The following is a 15,241-nucleotide window of genomic DNA, read 5'->3' on the forward strand; positions in this document are numbered from 1 at the left end:
TGCTCCGATTGAAAATCTGTACATTAAGCCAAACATAAAACCAAACCTCTAAAACTAAATAATTCTCATCTTTACATTATTCTGAACCAAAAACTCGATTACAATCCTAACTCTAATTTTATGCCTTCCGAGATATTAAGACCGGAGCAATTGTCGCAGGAGGAAATGTCGTGTCACCAAACTTGTATCCAATCACTTGCCTATAGATGAGGAGCTTGAGGCCATGCATCCCCCCCCCAAAAAAAAAAAAACAGAACACGACTTAAACGGAAAGGAAATGATATATGTTATTTTCTGAATATGTACAATATTTGATTTTTATTTTGAAAAGGTAAAAATTTTCGCTAGCTTGCTTGCTCGCTCTGGACTTTAAAAGAAATTTTGTCACACATGCTGTTCGCCTCATTTTTCTTATTATCATCATTAGAAGTAGTATTACTTTTTTCGGGTGGGGGGGCTGTTTCCAATAATAACACTCCTCCATGTCCTGAAAGAAACATATTAAGTGGTACTGATGGTTGCTACGATAGTGACGCTTAACTTTAAACAGAAGCGTTTTTTGTGGATCCTTCTTACGCCTTGAGGGCAATTCTTTAACCTCCCTCGGATTCGACACTCAATAATTACACCTACAACCTTATTATATACACACTCACAAAGAAGTGGATTAATATAGATTGAACAATAACAGATACTGAGTACGGCCTGTATTTTCGCCTTACTATCAATATATAACGCATACATAAGTTCTGAAGAAGGGGGTATTGAAGGAATAAAACAAGCATGATTAGTATTGAACAGGCCCAGGTATAAAAGAGTTTTGTTCTACCCTTTTTGTCAGATTTTGTACCCTTGGCTAAAAGACTGAATGGGTCATTCAGTGAGATATCGATCGCCATTTTGGGGCGAGGTATCGATCGGCGCATAACTTCTCATTGCGGGTTTATAATGGAGGTGGGTTAGAGCCCTTTTTATAGCGGTTTTGTGGTCGTGAAGGGGCTGATGTGTTCTATGCCCTTTCCTTAGGAACAATCTCAATATACTAAGGGCGTGCCACCGGCCTGGCGAGAAAAAGTGAAAGTTGGTGGCTCGGAGTATTTTTCTTTTTCATTGCTCGAAAAGTAACATCTAAGCTCTTAAAATTGTCGAGTGTACCATTTGGGAATTAAAAATAGCGATGATCTTGAGGGATAAAGTCACCAAATTAGATTGAAGAGGATGTGATGGAAAACGCCATAACGAGAGAGAAGAGGGAAAGAAAAGTAGGCCTATAAACGATCTTAATATTTGGCATTCAAATGCAATGGATCCTTTTTACACTTCGTGCAGGAATATGATACGTCGCCTTTGACGCCAAGCAAAGGAAAATATTTAAAAATGTGTTTGCAGCCTTTGGACTAATTTTTAAGTCGTATTATAAGCATGGAAAATGGCTAGCGCAGTTGTAGCGCTGGCAAGCCACCATCTTGACCCGACAATGTCGCCTGCACCCATCAATCCAATCCGGCAGGAGGAGACTGCACCGCCTCCGAAAGGTGATGTCGATTGTGAGATTGCAATCGGTGGTGATGACGGGGAGAGGGAGGAGAGAGGTGGTGGTGGTGGTCGAGATAGTGGTCAGCCTGAGAGAAGGAGAAGGAAATCGAGGTCGGATGGGACGGTGGTTAAGAAGAAAGTCGGAGGTTACATCTTGGGTGATGTCATCGGTGAAGGGTCATTTGCTAAAGTTCGTCTTGGTACCCATATCTTAACTCAAGAACAGGTGAGAATGAATGAATAAGATCAAAACATGAATCCACAAATAATGACAGGGTGCCTTCGATGGTAGTGGTAATGGAGAAGGGATGGGGTGGTCTCTTAATCGCTCTGACGTAAGAATGGGGAGGGGGCTGCCCCCCCCCAAAAAAAAAAAATCACGACCAAGAAAAGAAAAGTCATTAAAAGGAAAGAAATTGAAAGAGAGAAATAGAGAGATTTTCTGAATATTATTTTCTGAATATTATGTAAAAAAATCTTGAAAAATATGCAGGTGCAACGCTAAAAAGGACTGGACAGGGATGACGCCAAATGATTTTCCGAGCAGTTGAACAAAGAAATAAGGAGTAAAGGGGAAAGAAGTGAGGGAAGAAAGCAAAGTACGACATTTTGTCTGGGTCATGAAACATTAATTTTACCCCTAAGAGGAAAGACTATGTCTACTATGGGTCATCCATCAGAATAAACTGGTGCTGCCCCTACACACAAAATAAATGTTGATCATGGCTATAATGATAAACTCATTCTTAACACATTCTCCTTCAGGATTTCTTATAATCATTTTGTTTATCCTTTTTATTCTGTTGTTTGTATTTATTTATGCATTTATTCATTCATTTGATGTTTGTTGTCTATTCCTACATTTGTTTGTTTAATTAATTGTTTATTTATTCATTTATTACTCTGGTGATTTTTTTTTTGGAGGAGGGCTCGATCACTCGGATGGTGGAAACCACGAGGATATATATAATTATCGAAACTGTTTGGAAAATCATGATGTGACTGATTTGAATTGAGGTACCCCACATCTCGTTCTGTTTAACACATGATGGTAACAAACAATACGAGACATCGATGGCATGAAAATGTTTTTTTTTTCTTTATTTTTGGGGGCTTTGAAACATTATCTTCTTCGTTTTAATCTTGAACATTTTTTATATTCAATTATGAAAATTAAGAATTTAGGAATATAGAATAGTGTCCTCAAATATATAGCATTATATTACATTATGAATATTTGACTTGAAACAAAAAGAGCTCAGATCAGTTATGAATTCGCAAAATAAAAAGCAGAACATTTGCCTCCCCCCCCAAAAAAAAAATGCTGAGATGAACCAACCGATTTCTCATTGAGTGTTCAAGTTAGAAGTGCATGAATTACACTAGAACACTCTTGTTTTTTTTAACGCACTGTTTAAATATTAACAAGACTTGTACATTATAGTGGATGACAGATTTACAAGAAAGTGTTCGCTCAATGCAATCGATATAATCGATATCCAGCTTAATCTCGATCGGTTGATTTTCGTCATCTGCTGAAACGAACAAAAACCGCACATCTGAGGCTGTGCAATGGGATCGAGAAAGAATGTGGGGGTTAAGGTGGTATATCTCTTCCAAAGAAATCCTTCAATTTTGGTCATAAATTCACACCTAATCAAGGTAAACAAACATACGATGATTATTGACGGATGCCAATGATTCAGTTGGTGTATTTTTTTTCTACTCTTAAACCCACCGCACAGGGAATGACTACGACGTTTTTTAAAAAAAGAAATCGAATGTTTCATTACATATATATATATATATACTCTTAAAAGAAATCAGTCAAATTGACTAGGCCAGTAGTCAGCTGGGAGCAACTGATATGGCAATCACTGATAGTCACATTTCTGACATATATTCTAGTCAGAAATAACTCTGTTCTAGTAAAATATGACTATAAAATAGTAAAATATGACTATAGCAAATAGTCAAATATGACTAGAATAACAGTTGCACCCAGCTGACCCTATTATAACTATTTTACTATTTTACTATTTTTTATTAGAGTGTATATATATATATATATATATATATACTGTATATATTCGGCATAATGCTTGGAATAAAAAGAAAAACAACTACATCAGAATTCTGCTCTGCTGCAAGCCTTGTAGTTGGAGTGAAGTAAAAATCGGCTTAAAGTCGCAGCCGATGATGATATGCCATTACGATTTAGAATTGCATTTATTTTTCGAAATTGACTGCAATTTCAGTACTTCATCTATTCGAAATCTTGATCGTGAAGGTCTTATAGATTATTTTGTATGTTCATATCAAATGTTATTACACTATCCTTGGAAATCGGATTGTAGCTGATCGTGAAGTGTATAGGTCATGGACCCTGGGAACGATTTTTTTACTAAGAGTGCTGAAGTAAATTTGACAAGCAAAAAAGGCTTCACTACAAAATTAAGGTGGTCTGTCATGAGAAATTTGACAAGCATAAAAAGGGTTTTCTACAAAATGTCGTTGATTTTGGTTACATTTTTGTCATCTATCATATCTACCAGATTTCCAGGGAGTGCTGCCTATTGAAAATAGTATGTCGTGGCAGCACCCCGCTTACCAAGGCCATGTGCAGGTCTTTAATTAGAGCTGGTCAGTAGATGAACCAGTAGCAATAGTACGTGTTAACAATCAGATTGAGTAGGTTCACCTGGGTGCTTCCCAGGGGTACGTTTACCAAAGTAACGATCAGACGCATTTTCTTCTAAGCCAATAAAAATTAAGGAAAGTTATGAGATCTGACAGCTTATCAGATGACAGATGTTGGTAAAACGCGGCGCTAATCATAAAGTGTAAATCGCTCTATCCATATTGATCTCTTTGTTTCTCTCCCTCTCCTTCTCTCTTTCAGGTTGCTGTTAAGGTTATTGACAAGAAGTTGATCGCCAACCGAGAGTATGTTCGTAAGAATCTACGCAGAGAGGCCACCGTTCTTCAAAAAATGCGTCATAATAATATCACCCGGTTATACGAGGTTAGGAGACTATTGGGGCGTTTCAAGAGATTTGCGATCAATTGCAGCTCTATTTTTGTTCCTAAAATCTAGTATATGCCGTGCAATTAATTGCGAATTTGCGATTGATTGCTAATCTGCTCCATGACACAAGGAGTGTAATCTGATTTGCTAAAGTTTAAAGTGATCAATCAACTGTAAAATTGCAACAGAATATTTGCGATTGATTGCAAATATTTTCTTCCAACACCACCTAAGAGACAATCTTACTTTAGGTTACAATTACACCAATGAAACCGACTCCAAACCAATCGATGTTGTGTCAATGGAAATAACATGATAGCTTTGGTTATTGGTCTGGAGTCGGTTTCACGGATGTGACTGATGCTTAAGTTCTCTTTCTTTACCTGTGATATTTCGTTCATATTGTTCAAATATTCAAACTTACTATACCGTTTGTCACATATTAAATTTGTGTTAATTTCTTCGAAAGTGGAAATAATCTATTCAAGCCAAAAGACGGTCAAGATATAAAATGATGTCGAAAAATCATGAATAGCTTCATTAAAGCTTAATAAAAAAAAACTAATTTTATACTCCATCACCCAAACGTCGTCACCAAGTGCATCATTGCCATAAAATGTGGTGCGACAGATTATGAAAAATATATTATACTTTTCGTCAGCCATTTTTTTCTAAACAATGTGGCTTTCAAATTCCGTCACCCAAATTTATCGCCAGTTTGTTTGTACCAGATTATCGAATATAGTATTTGGTGTGACGAAACGCTTTGAATAAAAAAAATATCCTCGAATTTTGCATAATTTTACAATTCAGAAGTTTTACCGTCATGCCAATAGTGCTTTTTAAAATAGCGCTTTGTTGTAAAAAAAAACACAAACAAATTTTGAATTCATTGATAAGATATGTACTTTGCATCTCGACATTCAATTTCGTCAACCAATTTGTTCTGGTCATTGTAGCTTTCAAATTTCGTCACCAAAATTTATCGCCAGTTTGTTTGTAACAGATTGTCTATTATTGTATTAGGTGTGACAAAATGCTTTGTTGTAAAAGAAATCCCAAAAATGCTTTCATTGATAAAATAGGCACTTTGCATTTCGACACTCAATTTCGTCAACCAATTTGTTCTGGACATTGTGGCTTTCAAATTTCGTCACCCAAACAAACCCCATTTTGTTTGTAACAGATTATCTCTTATTGTATTTGGTGTGACGATATGCTATGTTGTAAAAAAAATCACAAAAAACATTCACTGATAAGATATACACTTTGATTTTCGACACTCTATTTCGTCAACCAATTTGTTGTGGACATTGTGGCTTTCAGATTTCGTCACCCAAATTCATCGCCAGTTTGTTTGTAACAGATTATCTTTTATTGTATTTGGTGTGACGAAATTCTTTGTTGTAAAAAATCACAAGAAAAGTTTCATTGATAAGATATGCACTTTGATTTTCAACAAACAAACTGTTGATGTCACGAACCATGCTGATTTTATTCTCTACAATACCACAAACCATAAGTTATCGTCAGTCACCAATGAATTCGTTTTTAATTTTCGACGAACTTTGGGTTGATGAATCATATAAAACACTTTGATCGGCATCTCTAACCAAGACATCTCGTTCTCGGCTTGGATAAAAACTAACGCCTAATGCTTCTTCACCCAGGTTCTTGAAACGGCCAGTAATTACTACCTTGTAATGGAGCTAGCTGAAGGTGGGACTTTCATGACGTTCCTTTGCAAGAGAAGGAAGTTAAGTGAGAGGGAGACGAGAAAATACATCAGACAACTCGTCACCGCCGTCGATCACATGCACCATCTCGACGTCATCCACAGGTTCGTAAAGTATTCAAAGACGTCACCGAACGCATCGGTGAGGCGTCGTTTACTCGGGACTTGCGAACTTTTTTTATACAATTATTTACAAACGAATAACAACACCAAGCGACCCCCACGAACAATTGGCAAAGCTTGCGAGCGTTAATGTATACGCACGTTTTGCGCACTTAGACGAATGTTAGACCTTGCCGAAATGCCGTATTTTGACATTTCCGTCCTTTTTTTTCAAAGTTTGGGTCATTTGGAAGACATGGCGCTGAACAACATGTAATTCTCTATTTCTCTTTTTTTTTCAATAGAATTGAGCAAGTGACCAAGAAATTGCTATGCAAAGTCTAGGCCTTGGTCATAGGTGATGCAGTGTGGATATTTCAAATCGTATTTGTTTCATCATAATGATATATTTTTAAAAATGTTATTTTTTCCATTACCTCCAATTTTAGGGACATTAAGATTGAGAATTTTCTTCTGGATAACGACCAGAATCTGAAGGTTATAGGTAAGTTTAGTGATATCGTTTTTTTTTGGGGGGAGGGGGAGGGGCCAGGAATTTTATCTTAACGTAAAACGTAGGACAATTTTAAGTTATTATTCAGACAACAGCTTTAAACCCAATATTTTTTTTACAGTGCATTTGCCGTCCCTTATGATTTTTTAAGTAGGGAAAAGAGAAGCCAAAACCAAGAGAGGTAGAAAGTAAGGAGGAGGAAAACGCGATATTTTGGGGGGTCGTTAAACACCACTATCATTCAGATGAAAATGACGTCACTTTGAGACCACCTCGTTAGTGTACGGAGGGTACACTAACCTATGTCCGCCTGAAAACCAGGTAATAGATGAAGTGGCGACATTGGGTAAAGTTACTTACCATGTTAACCGAAAGCAATGTTCTTGGGAACTCAATTGACAGCCTTTGTCGTTTGTATCCTCGCATGTTCACAAAAGCATTTTCAACATCAATGAACGAACACAACCCTTTAAGTTATTTTTCGTCCAAAAATGATAACGACAGTCGACAAGAGAGGACATTGGGAAATATTATTTTTTTTATTTTGCGAATTTGAATGGTAAATGGGTACCGATAGGAAGTGATTCCTTAAGAAGCTGTGTGCGCTATGAACGCCTAGCTTAGCCGGGTAATATAGGAGCGCCTTGAGCACCTAACAAGGTGGATATGTGCGCAATATAAATATCCTATATTATCATTATTATTATTATTAAACTTCAATTACATTGCTTTTGTCCTTTCCAGATTTTGGCCTCAGTAATATTCTTGGATACGATGGACTTCTGCGGACGCAGTGCGGTTCCCCTGCCTATGCCGCCCCGGAGATCTTCTGCAACTCAAGTTATGGTCCAGCTGTCGACATCTGGAGCATGTGAGTAGTGATCATATACTTTTAATTTTATCGGGACACGAGCATTTTAAGATAGATGCCGACAAGTTAAAATTTGCAATGCACAACCTTTCTGTTGATACAGGTTGAAAATTCTCAGTACCGTAGGTCATGGTTTCGAGATTTAGTGGTAATTGTTCGTTTAAAAAAAAACATGTTGAATTCTGGGAATTTTTTTCTCAGTGTTTTTTATCATGAGATTCCCTGTTCAATAAACACTTGACAGCGCTAATTCTCAAGTTTTCCAACCTTTTAAGGAATAAAATACGATTGCTGGATTTTACAATACTTTCTCGTTATCGATAAGCCATACAGTTTTTGTCCTTAGTTATATGCTTGTCTTTCGCTTCTGACGTTTATTCCTTGTCGTGCGTTGTCCTCGGGGTAGGTCTGAGGACGGGACAAGGTCGGGAAATATTCCGGAAATACGATTACGATCATAACCAAATAGATGTAACTAATTATAATGCAAAATCATTGCGATCGCCGAGTCTGGTCTTGGCCTAAGCAAGGAAAATTGTGTGGTCTTGCTTTTGCTTTCATCCATGGTCTTTGTGTCGGAGGTCTGAAATGCTTCGTCTTGGACTCTTTGCCTCAAGCTCGCGGCTCACACTGTGCGATTCATTGCGACGCGATTTTTCAAGAAATCGCATTTTGCATCAATTATGAAAGTTCCAAGAAGTGAAATTATTCTATTCAAAGTTTTGTAAATGTTAAGAATACTAAAATCATATTTTTCTTTGCGGCAAGGTCCGGGCAAGCCATGTGGTCGGAGTAAAGTCCAAATAGGCTTCAAGTCGCAGCCGCGATGATGACGTCATTACGATTTGGATTTGAATTGGTTTTCATTCACTCAGGGAGGCTCGAGCTGAACTGAATTTCGATTTCAGTAGTGCTTAGACTATTCTGAACTCTGATCCGTAAGATTGTATTTGTTGGAATGTCAATATCAATTTTTTTTTTAACTTCGGATCGCTACGAATCGCATAGCGAGAGCCTTGCTTCAGTCTTACCCTGCATCAGACTCGAGAAGTTTTATGTATTTCCCTCGGCCTTCATGTCTTTTTAAGCACAATAATTATTTTGTACCCTTAGTAAAATGTTAGACTGTACTTTAAAAAAATATATCTTGTGCCGAACATCCATGTTAAGTAGCTAAAAAAACATCTGCCGTAATTTGGACAAGGGGTATCGGTCCTGAAATATATTGCCCTCTAAGAAATTGACCAGTTATACACATCGATGTTTTTTACTTTATTTGATTTATATCATTTATTGGTTTCTTTTCAGAGGGGTGAACATGTATGCCATGTTAACAGGGGAGTTACCTTTCGTGGTAGACCCACCCAACAACATGACCAAACTACATTCACGGATCATGCAGGGCGCCACCATACCAGACACGCTCACAAAAGGTATATATCATGGAAATATATCGGCCACTCTCCTTTAGAAAACGAAAATTGCCTGAAGAAAAATCATTTTTCTTCAGTGTAAATCATCGCCATAACCCATCGCTCATTTGTATAAAGGGGTGCTGGTTTGTTAACGAGCAAACCCAAATAAAAAAAACAATAGGCCTACAAACTATATAAAAAAAAAGTTTTCTCTCCAAACAAAAGCTGATTTTGATAACAAAACAAAGTCATGCAAAAGAAAAAAGTTTTTTCTCCCAAATGAAGGAGACTTGGGAAATCACTACATTAAAGCATACAAACCCAATTTCAGGGGGTGTTCACCCCCCCCACACACACACAACCCCGCTCCAAATGACCATGTTTATCATGAGATCTATGACGTGAAGCCGAAAGTTTATTAATTATTGTAAGAGCCATCACATTAAGACTAGTCTGAATAACCATGATCAAAATCAAAGCACACGGAGACCAATCCCGTGAAAACCGTTCTGAATATCAGCTGGTGCGTTGCGCTATGGCTGAAAACTCTCTTTATATTATAAACAATTTGTGACACTTTGTAGGAAATAGCACACTTTTTTGCAAATACTACGCAGATACTTTCTACCTCGAACCGATTCCCTTGAATATGCAAGTCACTCAAATCACACTGGACAGGTTTTTGTCGAAAGTTGATGGACCGGGAGAGCAGATCATTCAAAGTTTCGGACCGGTCAAAAGTATTTCAAACGTGTCGTTTGTCCAGGACGCCACTGATGTTTCGCATCATCGATTTTCGACAAAGGCTGTTTTGTTATTGAAGGGATTTTGATCAAAGATTCCTTGCGTTATAAAAAGCGTTTGCGCAGTGATTGCAAAAACTCAATGCTGCCACAATGACACGGACCATCGGACGCCAAGAGAAATATTTTTTAAACAATTTTCTATTCTGTTTACCCTTTCCAGATTGCAGATATCTCCTACAGAGACTTCTAGAACCTAAGGAACTGGATCGCATCAAACTCCCGGATATTATGCGTCATCCATGGATGAATAGGGGATACTCACGGCGTCTCTACCCTTCCCGCTTCGAAGATTCCACCCCCAAGCCTGAGGTAGATCAACGTATCATCAAAGCGCTTGTCCAATGCGGTCATCATGAGGATATCCTTACAGAATGTGTCCGCGAGAATCGACCCACCCCCGAGAACGCTGCTTACTGCCTATTGGCTAAGCGGATCGCGATGGGGTGGGGCTATCCGGAGAGTAGTAATGGCAACACGAGTGCCCTCGAAAGCGACCGGAGTGAGATGGTGAGCGTGCTGACTGGGGTGGGCGTGGACGATGCAATGGAGGCGGAGTCTGACGAAAAGCCGTCTCAAGTTGTTGCGCTTCGTCGTCCAATCAGCGGCCGCGGAACAAGAAGCATGGCGGCAAAGGAACAGAACAAAGAACTGGAAAACAAACTCAAGAGCGAGCGATTGAAAATAGAGAGCATAAACTCTGCGATAGAGAAGACCCAGAAGAACCATATTTCTCCAACGAAAAGAGAAATTCAGGATGACATGCGAAAAGCGTGGAGTAAGTTACAAACAAAACCAAACAAAAACGAGGAGAGCTCAAATGATCATGATAAAACTGACATTGTTAATAAAAGCACAAATGTTGAGAAAAGCGACATGAATGTAATTGAAAGTAAAATGGACACCGGCGAAGAACCCAAAAGTAGAACGAAGCACATTCGCAGAGCGTCAGACAACCAAGCTACCTCTCATCAAATTTCTCGACGACCGCACAACTCGCTTCCCTCCAAACCGATAACGGCGCCCAGGCCAAACTTCGTATCACCTTTAGAAAACAACACCTGTATGTTTATTGTCAACGGGAAGATCACGGCACCGGATCAAATGAGAGGGCGCTCTGCGGGGAGAAATGCGGCTCATTTGACAGGGAAAAGACATTCGTTACATGGAGGTGAGAAAATAGTTTATACCACAAGGAGCTTGGAACGCGCCAAGACTGTCCCGGCTGTAAACATTGAAAGATCAGAAACAAAGAATGGCACAGAAGACCTGTCCTCCTCAAGTGCTCCGGATAAAGAATGTAGCATGGACACCAACTTTAGTCAATTTAACGCACCTTACCAGGCTCATAGTAAGTACATGTTTGATAATCAAATCGATTTGTTGTTTTTGTTTGATAAGTATAGAAACATTTTCCACGAAAAAAATACTCATCTTTCAGAAACAAAGATCCATCACAATTTTCAGTTAGATAGAATTAGGGTGGATGGGTGACATCTCAGAATGTATCTTCAAATATAAGGCGTAATGTAGGATACCCTTTTTTGTTTTAGAACTGTTTCCCAAACAGGCATCAACAGCTCTTCTTCCACCCCTCCTTTAAAATGCACTTCCGAGGTTGGTTTGTGTTAATGTTACTTATACCTGCAAGGTTGTAGCTTTACACCCAAGGATGCATACTTTCTTTATGCAGGCCTCCAGCATACGTTGATTTAGACACACTTAAGTAGAACAAAAAAGACGTACAGTTACTATTTAAAAAAAGTATCTAAACTGCAGAAGTTAGAAATAGCAATAACAGTATTCGTATTATTCCTTTTTTTTAGATGCCTTTCCTGTCCACCGCCTTGGAAACGGCTTCACCCGCCCACCGCAAGCACACCGTCATCCATCCCGCTATATGCCTTCTAGCCTATCAGCATCCGTTGTCGCATCAGCAACGCATCCTCCTCCTTATCACCACACCCAACATCTCCACTACCACGTCAACCGACAGTCGGCGCTACGTCGGTCTCGTCCGCATCACCAACGGTCCCTGACCGCACCCCTAGTCAACAACCGATCACATTCTCCCCTTCCCTTCCCTACTCCTTCTCAAGGGAGCGCGTCATCAGGGGAAAGAGGGTCAGGTGCACCCGCTAAGGCAGTGGCGTGGCAGGACCCTCCTGCCACAGTGGTGAACGGTAAGCCAAGGAACATTCGGCTTAGACAGCGAGAACTGCCAAATATCAAGGGTTTTGTCGGTTATATGTAATTTAAGAATATATCTTTTCTATTATTAGGGAGTTTTCAGGCAGCGATGTACATAGAAAATGCATTGAAATGCCCGTCAAATGACCAAGAAAAGCTATTATGTCTTTGTCGAAAACTGGAGAACTGGAACAGTATTTTCGTCCTAAGTTTCAGAGCTGACGAAAATGATGTCGTTCGTCCATGCAGAATCAAGAACCAAACCGTGTTTTGATTCAGCAGTTTTTCGACAAAGACCTCTTCAATGTTCATTGTCATGACGGGTATTTGACAATATTTCCCCTTTTCTTGAATCCTGTTTACGTCGTTGAGCGAAAACTCCCTAATAGGGTGTAACCCAAATATAAAATCCACAACTTCAAAATCATTCATTCGAGGAAGATAGTTGATAAATAATAATGATGAGACTTGTAAAGCGCCATATCCAATCTGTAGAGTGCTCAAGCCGCATAAAGAGCTAAAAGTTAAATAGCAAAGTTTTTAGAAGATTTTTGAAAGTTTCGACAGAGGTACATATTTATGTCTTCAGGAAGTCTATTCCATAAAGTGGGGCATGCAAAAGCAAATGATCATTTCCCCAAGTTTTTGAAACTTTTGGAATGACGAGTAAGCCAGAGGTGGATGAGCGCAAAGATCTGCCTGGTCTGCAGTGATTGTTAAATGAAAGACTGTATTGTGGTTCTGATCCACGAATACTATAAAGGTTTCATTACACAGTGTTCGAACCCAACATCTATTTATACATATGCTATTATATATTTAATCAAAAGCTTCTAAATCTAAGAATCATTGAGGAGCTTTAGATTCAAGAACGCTCAACACATATATATTTATTGGATGAATAATATTGTCCCATAGATGCACTTGGTTTCGCTGTAATAGGGAGTTTTCGCAGTCACGACGGGGACGATTCTACAACACAGAAAATCTATTGAAAATGTTCGTCAAATCACAATTAACAATTGAGAGGTCTTTGTCGAAAATTGTTTACCGGGGCAGCTGATCGTCGTAAGATTCCGAGATGACGATAAACTTGCAAAGATGTGGTTTGTCCAAAGTCGTGAACGAAACTGCTATTTTGTTTCACCGATTTTTGATTTTTGACAAAGGTTGCTTTGTTATGAAGTGATTTTTGACAATAGATGTTCTGTGTTGTAAATCTGTCCCCGTCGCGATTGCGGAAACTGGACCGTTCAAAAATCAGTTTCACATCGACGGTTTTTCTTCTTTTCATGAGGAAAAGAGGACCAAACGTCTTTGCTGTTACATTGTGGCAAAAGTCTTTATAAGACGCACACATTCTTGTACTATCTTGAGGACGGTTTATAAGGACCCAAAACATAAACAAAATCTATCTTAGGCCTACATATTGAATAATAGTAGTACAAGTTTCATACCACAGATCATCATTTTGTACAATATTTTGTAAACTGAATGTATGTAATACCTCAATGAACTGTTGAGTAGCTCTTAATCTTTATAGAAAATGGAATTATTGCTCTTGATTCTATTTTCCAAAGAGATCAAGAATTTCATTTCATTTTTCTTTATACATTAACGTGTTCCTTGAATACACAACAGTTCAACGATATGTATATATTATGATGTACTATAATCGATGCAAAATATATGAGAAATGATCTCTGTAAAAAAAACGGGTATCTAAAAGACAATCCATTTGTGACAGTATTTTAATTACGCATGAAAATCATCCTTGTACTCGTACGTTTATGATTCAAAGTTCTGTTCGTCAAATATACAACAAAAACCGCTTACGAGTGTTTGTCTCGTTTTATTTGTTATTGTTTTGATTTCTTTATATTTTTTAGATTAACTATTAGAAGCCCTATGCAAATTTCAATTACATTTCTTTGATAATAGTGACGCCCTACTTGGAGATGGTGATTGCAAGCCCTACAAAAATACAAAGCATTCAAAGAACAAAGCTTTAAAGCAGAGGTGAACCAGTAGGCTAAACATCAACACTTCAAGATCTTAAATACTCAAATCTGACCAGGTTTCTAACCCATAATGCAACATCTGAGCAGCGTCACTGTAAAAAAATGAAGATACAGTGCTGTATAGTGACTGCACTACGAGTGCTGATTTTCTAGTTTAAATGTGAACTAGAAAATCAGCAATCGTAGTGCGGTCACTATACAAGCACTGTGCTTATTCATTTTTACTATGTGATATAGGACCGCATGAATGATATTGATTCACTACACAACATATTTATAATATTCAACAAAATAGTAACAAAATCAGTATTTAAGATCCCTGTCAGAACATTTAAATTTCTATAAATAACATTACTCTAAAAACAGGGTAAAAAGGGAACATGCATGTTTGCTGGGTAATTTTTCCCCAATATTGGGCAAAATGAATGTTTGATGGAAAATTTCAACGCAACATTGCGTCAAATTAGCAAAATATCTTAAAACTTTTTTTTAGAGTGTATAGACTAATCCATTCTCTGTATTATTGCTAGTTCTCTAAAATATATAATTCATATGATAGGTTATGTATGACACAAGGTAAATTAGAGACCACACACAATGCTGACAAGTTCACTCCCTTTTATTTTATTTTTTTTATTTCAATCAGGTTAAGAGATGCATCTTATTTTATTCACTCGGCACCTTATACTCTTTTATTTTACTCTTCATTTTTCTCTTTTACCTTTTTTCGTTCTTTCCCCCTTTTCCTTTTTATGAACATCCTTCTCTAAACAAATGGAGAGTTATCCACATAAAAATAATAACAAGAAGAAGAGGAAGAAGAAGAAGAAGAAGAAAATAAGAAACAGAAGAATGTGCAACATTTATGTAGCACTAAATACAAACATCATGCGCTGCATGTCATTACCAAATCAGCTCTTTTTTAGCATATTTTCCAAATAGAAGATCCCATAATATTGTACAGAAAGAATTTTCAAACTTTCATAGCTCTACTATTTTAATAACCAATTTCGATGAAACCTGTTT

At 37.9% G+C, this 15,241-nt stretch overlaps 1 protein-coding gene across 1 annotated transcript; it reads left to right on the forward strand.

Moving 5' to 3' along the window:
* The first annotated feature begins 963 nt into the window (after positions 1 to 963).
* Positions 964 to 12,758, forward strand: LOC121414274 (serine/threonine protein kinase OSK1-like). The gene is made up of 8 exons (XM_041607391.1): positions 964 to 1,762; positions 4,439 to 4,561; positions 6,235 to 6,404; positions 6,851 to 6,906; positions 7,660 to 7,786; positions 9,095 to 9,219; positions 10,168 to 11,355; positions 11,831 to 12,758. Exons 1-8 carry the CDS (start codon positions 1,430 to 1,432, stop codon positions 12,256 to 12,258), a joined length of 2,550 nt encoding a protein of 849 aa, XP_041463325.1. The 5' UTR covers positions 964 to 1,429; the 3' UTR covers positions 12,259 to 12,758.
* Positions 12,759 to 15,241: the final 2,483 nt, after the last annotated feature.

This window comes from Lytechinus variegatus, chromosome 4 (assembly GCF_018143015.1).
Source record: "Lytechinus variegatus isolate NC3 chromosome 4, Lvar_3.0, whole genome shotgun sequence".
NCBI lineage: Eukaryota > Metazoa > Echinodermata > Echinoidea > Temnopleuroida > Toxopneustidae > Lytechinus > Lytechinus variegatus.

What these genes read in the sequence shown, in the direction of transcription:
- LOC121414274 (XM_041607391.1), top strand. Translation starts at nt 1,430, where the DNA reads ATGGCTAGCGCAGTTGTAGCGCTGGCAAGCCACCATCTTGACCCGACA. An exon ending in ACCAGACACGCTCACAAAAG is followed by an intron (nt 9,220 to 10,167) that starts GTATATATCATG and finishes TACCCTTTCCAG; the next exon opens with ATTGCAGATATCTCCTACAG. An exon ending in CGCACCTTACCAGGCTCATA is followed by an intron (nt 11,356 to 11,830) that starts GTAAGTACATGT and finishes CCTTTTTTTTAG; the next exon opens with ATGCCTTTCCTGTCCACCGC.